The sequence below is a fragment of the Podarcis bocagei genome, assembly GCF_964188305.1.
Source record: "Podarcis bocagei genome assembly, chromosome: 8".
Classification (NCBI taxonomy): Eukaryota; Metazoa; Chordata; class Lepidosauria; order Squamata; family Lacertidae; genus Podarcis; species Podarcis bocagei.
In genome coordinates this window covers 64155565-64170470 of record NC_138133.1, presented here as the reverse complement: position 1 = coordinate 64170470, position 14906 = coordinate 64155565, and the positions used below count along the sequence as shown (strand labels likewise).

General features: G+C 41.5%; 1 protein-coding gene across 1 annotated transcript; it reads left to right on the top strand.

Annotated features, from left to right (window-relative positions):
* Positions 1-31: 31 nt before the first annotated feature.
* Positions 32-14368, top strand: RMDN1 (regulator of microtubule dynamics 1). The gene is made up of 10 exons (XM_081205075.1): positions 32-201; positions 1529-1646; positions 3222-3309; positions 5564-5723; positions 6719-6808; positions 7571-7626; positions 9086-9173; positions 9737-9767; positions 11170-11303; positions 13192-14368. Exons 1-10 carry the CDS (start codon positions 70-72, stop codon positions 13228-13230), a joined length of 936 nt encoding a protein of 311 aa, XP_081061201.1. The 5' UTR covers positions 32-69; the 3' UTR covers positions 13231-14368.
* The last annotated feature ends 538 nt before the right edge of the window (positions 14369-14906 follow it).

Sequence of the window (14906 nt, the reverse complement as noted above, 5' to 3'; positions counted from 1 at the left end):
AAGAGAGCGTTTCCGGCGCGGGTGGAAGCCTGGTGGGGGGAGGGGGGAGTAGGGGAAGAGGCTTCCGCTATGGCGTCTGCGGCGCGGCTTTTGCGCCGAGGAGGCTGCGCGGTGAGGACGCAGCTCCTCTGGGGGGCTCCGAAGGCGAGACTCGGCTGGCGGCGCCAAGTCTCTTCGGGGCGAAGAGGAGGGGGAAGTGAGGTGCGGTTGCGCTCCGACGTGCGCTCACCCTTAGCTTTCTCCCCCTGCTCCCCTCCCCCCAATGTCTTCTTTAAAGTGTGTTCTGGGACGGCGGCCTTGCAAAAAAAACAAACTTGTCGGTGGAAATTTCGGCTTTAGAGTAAAGGTTTACTCTCCAACACCCCCCTTTCCCTTCGCCTTATTTTATCCCTTTCTACTTTCCCCACTATATCTTTGAGGGCGGGCTGTGACAAGTACAGTTGAGCGCTCCTCGACTAGGGAAGTCTCTGGATGCTTTAGTTGAGATTTCTGCATTGCGGGGGGTTGGATTAGTTTGACCCTCCGGGTCCCTTCCAACTCTGCAATTCTCCGATTCCAGCGGCAGCGCAAACTGAGTTTGGTTTCTTCTGAATAAGAGCACTAGAGACGTATGGAGTTCGTAATGTTCACTTTAATGGTGAAGAAGCTGAAGAACATGTGTTCACATTAAAACAGTTCTTTTGAATATGAAAAGGAAACAGGCAGGTCGCAGCATGGCCCAGTTAAATCTGTTAAACATATTGCACGTAGCTGCTAAGATCACAGGTTTGCTTTCAACATACTCATTTATATTTTGATATTTATATCTTATATTTATCCATGCTGCTTTTAATTTTCCCTCCTTGCAATACTGTTGTGGAGGTAGTTGGCTGAACTAGAGAGGGAGGGCTTGTTAGCCAACAGGTGGGCAGGAAAAGGAGCCTGTTCCTAGGTAGACAGAAAATTGGGAGAGGTCTGAGAAAGGGCCAACAAAAGTCTCTTAGACACCCAAGTGGTTTAATTTTGGGGGCATTATCCCTCATGTCTCTATAACTAGGAAGGCTGTGATGGTGGGGACGCAACAAGCTAGGAGTAAACAAGGACACCAAGTTTGGACACCAAGTAGTAGCACAATCCAAGATACAAAACCCAACTTCAGATCATGTTTCTGGTTATGATTAATGCCTGGTTGGATTCAGATGTACAAAGAATCATAGTTTTTTGTTACATCAAGACGAAGCCTAAACATGAAATTCTGTTCACGCGTCCCTGGGAATGAGCCACAGTGGTACTTACTTCCGAGTAAGCATGCCTAAGATTGCACTGCACATATATCCTTGGACTCACAGAAGTAGCTTCACAGCCATCTTTTAGTACTGTACTGGGTAATAAGCATAATTGAAAGCTTTGTAAAATGAGAGTCCCTTCCGAACTTGTAGAACTTCGTTTGTATGCATACAGCCCAGTCTAATTTAAGTAGATGCAATGTTTCTTTTCAAGTTGCAACTAAATATGGTTAGGATTGTAGCCTTTGTCTCTCTCTTGTTAGGTGCTGGAACAGTCCAGATTTTTTAGAAGAGGAGTTGCATTCTCAGCGCTGTCCTACTTGGGTTATGAAGCGTACATACTAATCTCTCACTCTAGTGTGGTTCATGCTGATGTCAAAGGTAAGCTGAGGAATTCAGAGGCCTGCTTTTTACAAAACACTAAAGCAAATCATTGCTAAATATGAAGGTGTTCCTTCCCTAGCCCTGCGTTTGCTATGCTACCCAGAGCTAAGACCTGTTTGGCTTAATGTTATGTCTGAGCATGAGCTTCTGACTTGAGTCCCCTCCCCCACCAAACCGCAAGTGGTAAGCCAAGAAAAAAACATGCCTACAGCTCATGGAACAAGACAAATCACATGGCTTCGAACATGATGCTATACCAGACCATGGGTTAGCTCTGGGTAGTGCAGCAGCAGCCTGGCTTGCAGTGGAGTGAAGTACCAATTTTTACTGTGGGTATACACATGCTTGCATGCTCATTTTTAGCCATAGTTTGGCTTAGCGTTGCTTGTGCATTGTGCTGGGCAGTTGTAAAACTAGTTGCCAGAGGATCCTTTTTCTAAACTCCTGTCTTGTATTGGTTTTTTCCAAAGATGTAAGTGAAATATAATGATGACTATGATCAGTTGCTTTAGCAAAATGGAAATTAAGCTATCAGATATTTATGCCACTATGGTTGCAGTGTGCTTTTTGACCCTTTGAAAGCTCTCAGAAACTTAACAGTCCAAAGAAGTCGGGTAATAACAGACTTAAATGAAGTCAGCAAAAGGAGCCTTAGTTAGCATGATGATGATGATGCTCTGTAAGCTCAGCCAGAAGGTCTTGTTTAGCAGAATTATCTCCATTGCTGTAGTCCTTGCTTTTTTGTATATTTAGATAACAGGATGTTCTGTAATAATAGTGATATAACTTGCAATGCTTTATTTTTTAAAAATGAAAAACCTATGAATATGATCCAGAGAGAGACCTGCAGAAGGCTGCTGGCAGCAATTGACTTTCACACCCCTCCTCCTCCTGGCAGCCCCTGAAAAAGCTTAGGGACCTCTTCTCAATGGGTTGGGCTATGTTGGGGGGCATTGAGGGGGAAGGGCAGAGGCACTTTCCATGAGCAGGGAAGGGGTAGGAAAGTCAACTTTTACCCGCCCTCTTCTTCATGTTATTCTCCGGATCTAACTCAGTGTATATTGTATTTGTCTTTACAAACAGTTTGCTCCATATTATTGTACATTTATGAATACAGTTTATTTCATTAAACACCTTCATATTTAGACATCTGTCATACTTCCTTTCTGGTACACTTTGTTCACTCGAAGTGTATTTGTTGTATTTTTCTTCATAAAAAGTGACAAACAAATGGACTAAATAATAACAATATCTCAGTAGCATTCCAAAAGAACACCCATTCAAAAAAGAAATAGACAAAATGCCCTCTCCCTTCCAAAAAAAACACAAGTAAATAAAACAGGCAACTCCCTGTTGATATGCAAATCTTGTTCCTGTCAGTTTGTTACTGGAAAGAAACCAATATTATTTGCATAACATAGTTAGTGTGGCACTTAGTAATAGTTCTTCACTGTGCAAGAAATAGACATAGTGCTATTTAACTTTAGCTGAATTGTTCTTCTCTTAGAGCTATTTATACATGCAAGATGGAATAGCATAGTCACACTTTTTTCTGTTTTAACCAACCTTAAGCTAATGAAGTCCTAGATCAAGCAGACTACCTATATGGGAGTGGGGAAACCGAAAAGCTCTATCAGTTGCTGGAACAATACAAAAACAGGTAAGTGATTGTAGCAGACTCCCTCTGTACTCTGGTCGCACCTGCCACTTTTTATGAGGACAGCGATTTCTGTGGGGCAGAACATAATGGGACGGGGGAGTTAATTCTTAAAGGATATACTTGACTGGTCAAATTTAGGGCAGCCATGGGTATCATTTTGTTTAAGAATCCTGTTCTCACAATAGCCAGTCAGATGTGTATGGATGTCTACAAGCAGCACTTTCTCCATTTGTAATTCCTAACAACTGGTATTCAGAGGCATATTGCCTCTGACAGTGGAGGTAGAACACAGCAATCATGGCTAGTAGCCATTGATAGCCTTGTCTTCTGTGAACTTGTCTTAATAATCTCATTAAGCCATCCAAATTGATGACCATCACTGCATCTGGCGGGAGGAAATTCTCCCACTTCCCCTCTGTAACATGAAATCTCCAGTCCCCAACACATGCAGTCTCATCTCCTATATGAAGACAAGAATACCAAGCTAGTGCTGTTGTGATAAGACTTAACAGTCAGCATGTCAAAAGTATTTGAAATGCTGCACGACTTCTTAGTTATTCTTCCAACAACTCTGTAATAGAGGGCAAGAACATCCCCGTGGCAGGTGGTATTTAGGACTGGGCTGAGAAAAGTAGTGCTGTATCAGCCATTCTTTTATCAATTAATGAGAGAATATATTGCATTAAAATTGTGAAAAGAGATTTTAGGAAAAAAATAATGTGGGATGCAAGGTTTTTGTTGTATTTATCTTACTTTCAAGGTGGCCATTTTGTTTCTCAAATCATCTTTCAGTTGTCTGCTCTCTGCAGTCTTCCTGGGTGTCCACATTTCCTGGGGGGGGGGGAAACCACACATCTTCATTTGAACTTTCCTGTAAACATAGAGGGGGTGCTTATTGTTGCTTTTTGTGCTTACTTTGAAGACTTGTTTTACTGTTAAAAGAATCTGTATGGGGTGTTTATTTTTTATTTATTTAAGGTAGAACTTCACTTAAAGACAAAATCAGCAATTCACAGTGCTTTATGTGCTTGGTAGCCAGCCTCCCTAATTTCCCATGCTTTGATTTTAGCTCAGGGCTTTTTCATATCAGGAAGTGTAGGCAGTTGTAGAGGTTGAAGATCAATTGAGAAATGTTTCATGAGAAAGGAAAAACCCACCGAGCACAACCTCGTAACAATAAGGTAAAAATTCCACACCAAAACTCTAAAGTGCTGTGAGAAAAAAGGAGAGATATGAAAGCATTTGAGAAATTATTGCAGTTCTTTTCAGGGAGAAATTTGCTATTATGAAGCTGCTTGTTTTAATAGCTTTTAGTTTTAATTGAAAGACTCTACTTCAAGCAGTGTTATCAAAACCTTATTTTGGATCATAGAGTGGAGTCCAATGTAGTGGTAAGGTAATTGTTCCATCAGCGCAATAATTTCTGCTAGTGCAACAGAACATTCTTCCCCTCCCCTCCACATTGCGCAGGCAAACATGTTTATGCTGATGGGACATATTAGTAGAATACTGCCCGTATAGGTTGTCTTCTGCTGCTATTCATGGTCCAAAACTATATGAGCAGTTTGATTGATGTACAGCAGTACATCAGTGGCCTGGTACACATGACACACTAAGCCAAATCTTGTATTAACAAGACCATGCACACATGTGGGCTCCTGGAGAGAAGCTAGCAGCCACTTTGTTTGTCCTTGATCCTTTTTGCTAAGCCAGGATTTGGCCTTGCAAGTCATCCAAACTGGGGCGCACATTTCAGCCCTTTCCTCACTAACCATGAGCTGCAGTCCAGGTTTGTTTTTGACTCAGCATGCTCCTAGTGAGAGCTAAACTGCAGCAGCATGGCAAAAAGGACCCAGGGAAGAGCAAAGCAGCTGGGTGCTCCTTTCTGGGAACTTGTAGATTTTCAGCCTTTCTAAGCCAACATTAGGGTTAGTGTGCCATGCAGACTATCTACATATTGCTGCTTTTGCTAACCATGAGTCACTCAAATGGCAGTATACAAACTGAGTCTAACTGTGGTTGCATATGGAACTAAATGTGCTTAGTGTCATAATTGGTGGAGAAAATTATTAATTGCACCTTGGCCAGCTCTGAAAGTAAAAGTGGTGGTTCAGGGCTGGGGAATTCGCACATGAGGGGAAATAGGTTATGAGCCCACAGCATCCCTGATCTAACTATAGTTACGTTTCTTCGTTGGTTATTAACTCTGGCCTGGTAATGATCAGTGCATCCTGTTGTGTTTCCTTTTAACTAGTGAGAATGCACAACTGTTGTGGCGCCTGGCACGAGCATCACGGGACGTGGCTCAGCTTAGCCAAACTTCGGCAGAAAAAAAGAAACAGCTGATCTACGAGGCTCTTGATTATGCCACAAAAGCACTCGAGAAAGAGAAATCATGTTTCAGTGTGCACAAGGTAAGTGTGGCTCACTCCATTTACTGGGCTCCAAGACTAAAGCGAGGGTGTGGCAGTGTAGATCCTGCAAAGGCAACCCCTGACCGGAGGTGGATCCACTCAGGATCAAATGCAATAGCTATTACTGTAGACAAATAGACTCCAAGAAAACATAGATGAGAACTGGAAATAGGGCAGCTCTGGAGAGGCAGTTGTTTTTCTCACAAAGGCCAGGCAGAGACTGAGAGGGTTGTGTGTTTTTTCTTGTTGTTTTTGCTAAAACAGCCAATTTGGTTGTTCCTGGTCATCATTTGGGCTACAGGATACATCTGGTGGCTCTTCCTCTTTAGTAGACCCCTCTTTCTGAATGGACCTCTGGTTCGTAAGTTTGTTTTCAGCCAGACGAGTGTTCCTTTGCCAGTTCAGTATCTCCCATAGGGGGTCTCTCTCTCTCTCTCTCTCTCTCTCTCTCTCTCTCTCTCTCTGTGTGTGTGTGTGTGTGTAAGTCTGGATCTAGAGTTATGTGGTAGGGTGAATTGGCTGCTTAATGGCTCTCCAGGTATATTGAGGTTTTCTCCAAGGTCCCAGTCCTCCCCAGATGAGATCCCTCCCAATTGTTCCTTGATAGTAAACTAGACAGAACAATATAATAAGCATTTGCTCCGAGCCATATAGTAATAGAAAGGGGAATGGCTAAAATTTCTGTAGATTTTTCAAAATGAATAAAATTATAAGTGATGGAAATGGGCCTATTTCAGTTAATTTGAACTTTGTTAAGATTAAATTTCTAGAAACCCAACAGCAGTAACTGTGGGAAAACTCATCCTCTTGAAAATAACTGACTGGTGATTTAAATCATAGCAGAATTATTGAACTAAATCTTTTCATATATTATTCAAAAAACTGATAGAGAATTTGTATTTCCTAACATGCAGAATAATAGCAATTGCATATTTTAAAATCACTAAAATCTCAGTACTCCTAAATTCAATTATGTACTTCTTCTTTATATTTAGTGGTATGCAATCTGCCTCAGTGATGTGGGAGATTATGAAGGAATAAAGAAAAAAATCACCAATGCTTTTGTTATCAAAGAACACTTCCAGGTATATAAAATTAAGTTTCCTGTCTTGTGTCTGTTTGCTCAGTGTTTGGCATATAGATAGACAGACAGACAGACAGACAGACAGACAGACAGATAGATAGATAGATACATACATACATACATACATACATACATACATACATACATAGCAGCGCTAGCTTCCAACTATTTATCAGAAATGTTTCCAGAATTAAACACAGCACAAAGGAGAGATTGTTATTTGCTCTAACACAGGGACCTAGTTCAACACATTTTACAAAAGTGAATATAAGGACCAGGCATACATGCCATTTTAAACTTTCATGTTTAAACAAAGACCTTTAAAGCTTCAATAAATGTGTGAGAAAGAGACTGAGCATCTAGAATGCTTTTTTGAAAAGGATGTGAATGTGTTTGAGGCCATATATTCCTCAGGATTACTACAGCAAATGGACTTAAATTTAAGCTTTAAATGTGAATAGTGCCCCTTTAAAGAGCAGTGTTTGGTGGAAGAATAATAATAGGCCTAACTCAAAGCAGTCTTAATAATATATGTATTTAATAATTGATCTACCACAAAGGTGTAATAGGCTAAATATTATTGAACAAATAAGATATTTCCTTTCACCAGAATGCAGTGTTTTCTTCAGACAGGCAAAAGGTTCAGGAATATCATCTAGGCATTGCTGCAGGTTGGAAGGGTGATTGTGGGAGCAATAGAGGCTATGGGGTTAGTGTTAAAAAAATACCTGATAGGCTTTCATTTGTTGCCTTTCCTTGACAGAAAGCGATAGAACTGAATCCAAAGGATGCTACATCACTTCATCTTATGGGCATTTGGTAAGATTTTTAAGCAAAATCATACTTGTGCCACCGCTGTTAATAAAATACAAAATGTTTGGACAGAAACTTTGCAAATTCCACCTGATTCTCTTGGCACTGGCTTATAAACAGCATTATATAAAACACCCTCTTACACTGAACCAAGTTTGTATTGGCAACCGTGCTGATATAGACAAGTTTGCAATAAGGCATTGCAAAGCATTATTAGTATTCTAGATGGAAACAGAAGTCTATTTCCACCCATCATTACTATTTGGGCCCCTGTGGAATTCTGTAGCTAGATAGTTTAGAATGAAAATAGAAAGCTTAATAATGTATTCAAAATAATACACAGATAAATACCATGGGAAAATTAACAGCAACCAAAACATTTTCCAAGACGTTTTGGGCACCATCTCAAACACAGCTCAGTTTCCACTTTCAAAAGAGCAACATGCCCATTTTGGAGTCTCAGGAAACGTGCTGTGTTCTGCTTCTTACATGGATTGCTTTGATTTTTTTGGTCAGACTGCATACAAAACTCTTTTTCACTACTCACATTTTTATTTGCCACACGCTGTCTAATCCTGTTGGGAGACCTAAATTGCTTTTGGCGATTTCCCAAGTTCCTGGTCATCCTCTTAGGAGAATTACCTCCTTCCTGCTCTGCTTAATGGTTATAAGTGGCTCAATATTTCTGTTCATTAGCATAAGAAATTGAAAACTCATTAGCGTACACTTCCCTGTTAGGCCCTCAACAAACCCTGCCTATTGCTGCCCTGAAAGACATTAATATGGCCATGTGGCCATTTTGATCAAATCCTTGAAAGGGGGGCAAGATTGGGAGCTTTTGCCTTTCTTTTTTCTTCTGATGCTTGCTGAGAAGGCATGGGTGTCCAGAAACATTTTGAAGCAGTCTGACCGAGAATTACAGGCACCCCCCCCCCCCGTTAGGTGCATTCAGATCACTTTCAACCGCACATATGTGTGCCTCCAGAAACCCAGAAATGGGAGAGACCTGAAGAGCCTCAACATCGGACAGAATACACGACCGCCAGATTCCTTTAACGGAATACCCAAAAATTGAAGGCATAGGCGACGGCCACACCACAACACATTATTCCAATGCCTAACTGAAGAGTGAGGCCGATGAGGGGCTGGCGCCGCAGCATTTAGGCATGGGCGCCAGCCAGGTGAGTGGTAGGCAGGGGGCTAACGCTCCCGCCCACAACCACTCCCCTCTCTTCCAGGAGGAGAGTCTTTATGGAATGTTTTACTGAAGTGAACCAATACAGACATTTGAGATCATTTATAACTTTTATTCTTGTAGGAGGTTGAGTCAACCAATGTGTTGTGATGTTCTCTGTTGGTTGTATAGTTCCGTTGACCTAAAAGTGAATGACAACATTCTCCAGACATGCATACAAAATGTCAAGGTGTAAAGTATACATACAACGTCCTTTTGCATTTCTTGTAGGTGTTATACGTTTGCTGACATGCCATGGTATCAGAGCAAAATAGCTGCAGCTTTATTCTCAACGCCACCCAGCTCCACCTATGAAGAGGTATGGTACCCCAACAGGCTATGCATGGATTTTTCTTGGTTACTGTATTATAATTAAAGCATAGAATGAAAAGGGTGTGGAAGGTTGGACTCATCTTAAACTGTAAGGTTGTCGTGCGATAAACATGAGCATAATGATCTGACAGAACCAGAGATTTTGAAAAATAAATGTAACTATATTCATGACAGCTGTTTAACAAAACAAATTGGGAAGGCGTCTGCTGTTCTTCATGTGTTGTTGAACTACAGTTCTCTTCACCCCTGACAATTGGCTTTGCTGGCTGGGGCCAGTCAGAACCAGAATCCAGCATCACGCGGAGGCCACAGGTTCCCCACATCTGGTTAAAACTATACTTCGTAAATAAATATGTTCTTCTAAAAATGTATAATGGGGGGGGGGGCACTTGAAGCGCACACCCATTTCACAGAATGGATTCGTAAACATAGCAATTACTTTGCACAGGGGGCTATTCCCTGGAATATTTTAGCCCACTGCTAGAGGGATTTTGATTATTTCTGGTTATTTTTCAGCCATACTCTAACTTTAATACCAATATTTTGCAGGCTTTACGTTACTTCCAGAAGGCTGAAGACGGTAAGTTACGTAGCACTGTAGAGTACGTGATATCCTTTGTGCGTGGACTGTTAAAATTGAAAACCAAAGCACAAGTAGAACCTTGTCAGGAAGAAGTGTAAAAGGCTCTACTATTCATAACTAACCTCAGAAATATTTGAGACATTAAACCTGGATAGAGGTCTTCATTTTGCCGTCTCTAGAAGCTGAAGCAAGGATCTAGGTTATATGTGTTCTCTTCACTTTTCCCACATCATAGGATCCCATTAGTTCTCAAATGGAAAACTTGGGGTGGGTTTTCCTAGCCATTTCCAAATGGTGCAGGAAACGAGATAACATGTAATATTTCACAGCAATAAACATGCAAAAATCCTACATGAATTACTTGGATCAGCCCCATATCCAAGACTCATTTGTAAAAGCCTGCTAAAAATATTATGGCCTCGCCTTTAACTCTGTATTAAAACATCTCTGTAAAGTTCCATTTATCTTTTTCTGTAAGTAGATACACCGCTTGTACAGGGAGGAAACACAAACATAACTTTCTGACAGCAATCTTTAATTCCTTATGGAAGGAGGTAGGGATCTGTGGACCCTCCAGACCTGCCTGTTTGGCCTTAAGAGGCCAGTTTCAGAAAGCCACTCCAATCTGCCGAACACCTGATGTCAAAAGAACCACTGGGAGCTTCAAGCTCCTGGTTGTTTCTTTGATTGAGTGAGGCACACTTCCATTTGCCCATCAGCTGTTGGGTGGTGGGATCATACCTTACTCAAGTCTTCCAAATGACTCCCCTCCCCCACCACATTGGGGTAAGTGGGAGTATGGAAATATGGGAGGGGTGTCCGAAAGCCCCATGAATGGATGTTTACAGAGGGCTGCTTGAAAGTCCACTTTGGGAAACATTGCCTGAGGTCACTATGATGTCAGGTGATGGACAGATAGGAGGCCCTGACCCTTCCTCAACTTTGATCCCCCCCCCATACACCCTAGATCTGTTCTGGGTGTTCTCCAACCCTCCAGAACAGATTTTGGGGAAGTTCCATTGATCAAGTGTAAATCCTTGAGCCCACAGGGCTGTTGCTTAGTACTGCATTGAATACAAGTCAATAATTTTTACTTTTGGTTTTGAGAGAAAGTAGAAATTGACTATTTCTGGCGTAAAGCAGGAAGAAAGTGTTTCCTTTCCCAGAATAATAGAATCATAGAATTTTAGAGTTGGAAGTTGACCCCGGGGATCATCTGGTCCAACCATCTGCAAAATTTCTTAGTACATTTTGGTTAACTGGTGCAGCTTATATGCAATAGGCAGCAAAGCAAAACCCTTACTGGTCATGTTAGTGTTGCCTGAAGTGCATACGCAGAAATTTGTTATTGACTACAATATTATATAGTAAAAATCTTTCTGTTGTCACTTTTGTGCAGTTGAGCCAAATTTCTATAGTAAGAACTTACTCTTCTTGGGAAAGACATACATGAAGTTGAACAACAGAAAAATGGCCCTTTTCTGGTTATCAAAGGCAAAAGAACGGCTGTCACACACAGAGGAGGATAAGCAGGTAAGCATTGTGGCCATTGTCACTATTGGCTAAAGAAACTCCTTGTATTTTTCAACTATTTTTGCAGAGTGAGTTACAGCATACTCTGAACCTCCTCCTATTATATATCCCCAAAGGGCAGTACAGTGGTGCCCCGCAAGACGAATGCCTCGCAAGACGGAAAACTCGCTAGGCGAAAGAGTTTTCCATTTTGGAGGTGCTTCGCAAAACGAATTTCCTATGGGCTTGCTTCGCAAGACGACAATGTCTTGCGAGTTCCTGCTAGTTTTTTTTCCTCCCCTCCCTTTTTCTAAGCCGCTAAGCCGCTTATCAGCTGATCCGATCAGCAGATAAGCTGCTAATAGTGCTAATCCGCTAATCCTTCAATGGGCTTGCTTCGCAAGACGAAAAAACCGCTAGACGAAGAGAATCACAGAACGGATTCTTTTCGTCTTGCGAGGCACCACTGTATATTCAGAATGTGCTTGGAAATAAGTGTTCAAAATGAAAAAGCTATATAAATATGTCATCAAATTGTTTGCCTTTTAGTGTGCTAACAATCCATCAGAGTATATATGGGGAGTATTAGCAGTGTTTTTAAACTGACCTAATGTTCATATAGTTTTAAGCAAATTTCCAAGTGTTCCTGCCAAGAAGCTGAATTTAAAACTATGAGGATGAAATTTCTTTTTTCATGGGAAGGGAGCTTGAATTGATTAGAAAGCCATAAATCTCACAGTCTAGTTATGATTCTTATCACAGTGGTATATAGTCATTCCTCTCTGGAGCTCAGGAGAGAACAGATTAAGATTTCTTCCAATTCTGTGAGGTTACACTAAAATGTTTACTGACCTAGGTTGCTTTGTTTCATAGAGAAGTGGAGATTTAAACCCAGGTCTTCCTCAGCCAGTGCAGTCTACTTTACCTCAGTGGTTCCCTTACAAATTAAGGCAGGATCTTCTGTTCATAGAAATAAAGATGACAAACGGTTGCTCAACTACTCTGGCTCTTCAATCCAGTGCCCTTGATGAGTAATAGTGGTTGGAGGAAAGTGGGCCGATCTAATGTATTTTGCATAAGCTTACTAAGCCAAAATGGGTAGCTCCCCAAAAAAGAAAAGAACAAAGCGTTGCAAAGGGGAGAGATTCACAGGCTAAGTGAAGGCAAATGTGTCATCTGGAACTCTCACTAATCACTAATGTAGCTGTTAGTATTTTTGCACTCAATTTCCACATACACACAAAATGCAGGTCTTCACTTGTAGGGCTTCAGCAAGATGTTTTTGGCATTCATTTGCTCAATTATAAAAATAAAAGTCAGAGCCAAGAACTGCAGAATTCCAACTAATGTAAAACGTTAGGCTCTAAAGGAAGGGATGGAAGTCCCTTTTTCGAGCTGAGGCCTGCATTACACCAGTGGAAAGCTGGGCAGGCAGATTTCACAATCAAGGACATGTAAAAAATATTTGTCATAGGGGGGCATATATTTAATTCTTAGTAACCCCTCTTAGATGTTATCTTTCATTTTCTCCAGAGACTTTGTGAAAAAAGATGTCTGAAAGATCCCTGTTTCAGCAGAATGCAATAATGCCTGTGCACAACTGAATGACAAAGTGCCCCTTCAAAGCCTCCAGCTTCAAAATGCAACAGCACCCCATGAATTGCATGAGTGCAGTTGGAAAATGCATTGGCAATCTTTTCAGCATATCTCTGCTGAGACATTTCCCCCTCTTTTGATGTCCTTACTGAGAAAGGTGATTCAACCACACACTTGCCCCGCAACTCCCTTTTCCTGCTTTGCTGCTTCCCAGGGGGCAGATGAAATCCATCCCTAACCAAGAGAGTATTGTGGGTATGGCTGCATCTTGGTGGGAAGACACTATTGAACTTTTCATCTTTTTTCATTTCAGGTACATAAAGAAGCTGTGGAATTGCTAAATTCTCTGTGACAAGATCATTGAAATTTTTTGTGTTGCTATGATATACTTACTGGGCTGGGGCAACCCTGTCAGATGGGTGGGGTACAAATTTTTATTATTATTATTTACTAATCAAACACATAAAACAGGCCTGGTGCTATGGAAATTGCCCCATCTTTAACTGGAGGAAATTCTATAATGTCTTGACTATTGTGTGAAATATATATTGCGAGAGGGGATATGTATAAAATATGCTGTTCCAATCCAAAGCAGTTATAAAATTTTCTTACAGGCATTGTTTATCTTTTGCTTCTAAATCCGTTTTTCACTTGCTGAAGCTGAACTCTCACTAGCTAGTATCTTGGGAAAAGAACAGCCTAAATATCATTATCTTTTTCAGAGCCCCAACACCAACTTTAAAAAATCCTAATAGAAGGAATAATGTTGGGCCTGTCCATCTTTTAAGACCCATGGACATATTGTGGCTTTTGAGTGAGTACCATGGACGCCCCCCCCCCATCACTTCTATCCCTCACTACCCTGGAAAGAGACAGGAAGCATGTTTTCCAATGGATATGGGTGTCAGATCCAGTAAAATTAACCTGAGCCTTTAATAGCACACAGAACTGAAGGAGGAAGTGCAGAAGAATGTCATGCTTCTACCTTCCTCCTGCTCTTTCTACTTCTCAAAGGGGGGAAAAGGAAACCACCCTCATCACCGAGGGTGCAAGATGGACAGAGGCTTCATGAGTGCTGGGGAAGACCTCAAGGGTGAAACGGCACCCATGGGTGCAACACTAGGAACTCCTGGAGTGATGTATGTTGAGAAATACATGCCCATGGCAATTTCTAAGGGTATTTGTTTACCCTTGGGGACTAAGTATACCCTCTTTGGAGTTAATTTTTATAGACTCCAGGACACTTGTTGAACCTTTTGGTGTTTGGCAGAATGAGCTACTGCTTCCTTGTTGTCAGAAGAGGAGGTCCCTTAATCAAGAGAATGAGGGAAGCAGGCAGAGATAACATCAGATCCCGCTCCAGTTGGATTTCTCCCTTCACCAACTTCACTTTTTATAAGTTATTTTAGTATTAAATTGTAAAACACCATGGGTGCCTTGGCAGGAAGGCATTGTATCAATGCAGTAAATAAACTGGCTCTCTAAAAGTGCGATCTGTGTATTCCTGGTGTGGCTTCCTATATAATAAAGACCTCTTGCCTTACCTCTTTCAGAGCCTTTCAACAGGCTCTAAAGATGCAGCAAACACTTAAGGAACATTTGCCATTAAACGCAGCATGGGGCACCTTATTGTCCCTTCTCTTTTCAGTTTTGTGGGGTGTCTGTTTCTCTCCCTTGAAGACAAAAACCACCATGGGCAAGTTAGCCATCTAGAGAACTCTGGTAGTGGGGTGGTGTAGAAATACCAGAAATAAAGCAAGCCAGCCTGTTGTACAACTGATCCCTATTTATAAAATTGTCTGGTGGCTGCTGACAGTTAAAACATCCAGATTAAATGCTGACATCTGCCTGGGATATACAGATTCCTCTTGCAGACTTGAAAGCATGAAACTCCAGCTGTCCAAAGCAAGGTACTGGCTGCAAACGGGTCCATTGAAACTGTAATGTAGCTCCCTCCTTACTGTAACTTTTGGACCTTGAAAAGCCTGTAACTGGCTAACCCAACAGTTGCAAGCAAAAGGGGAGGAG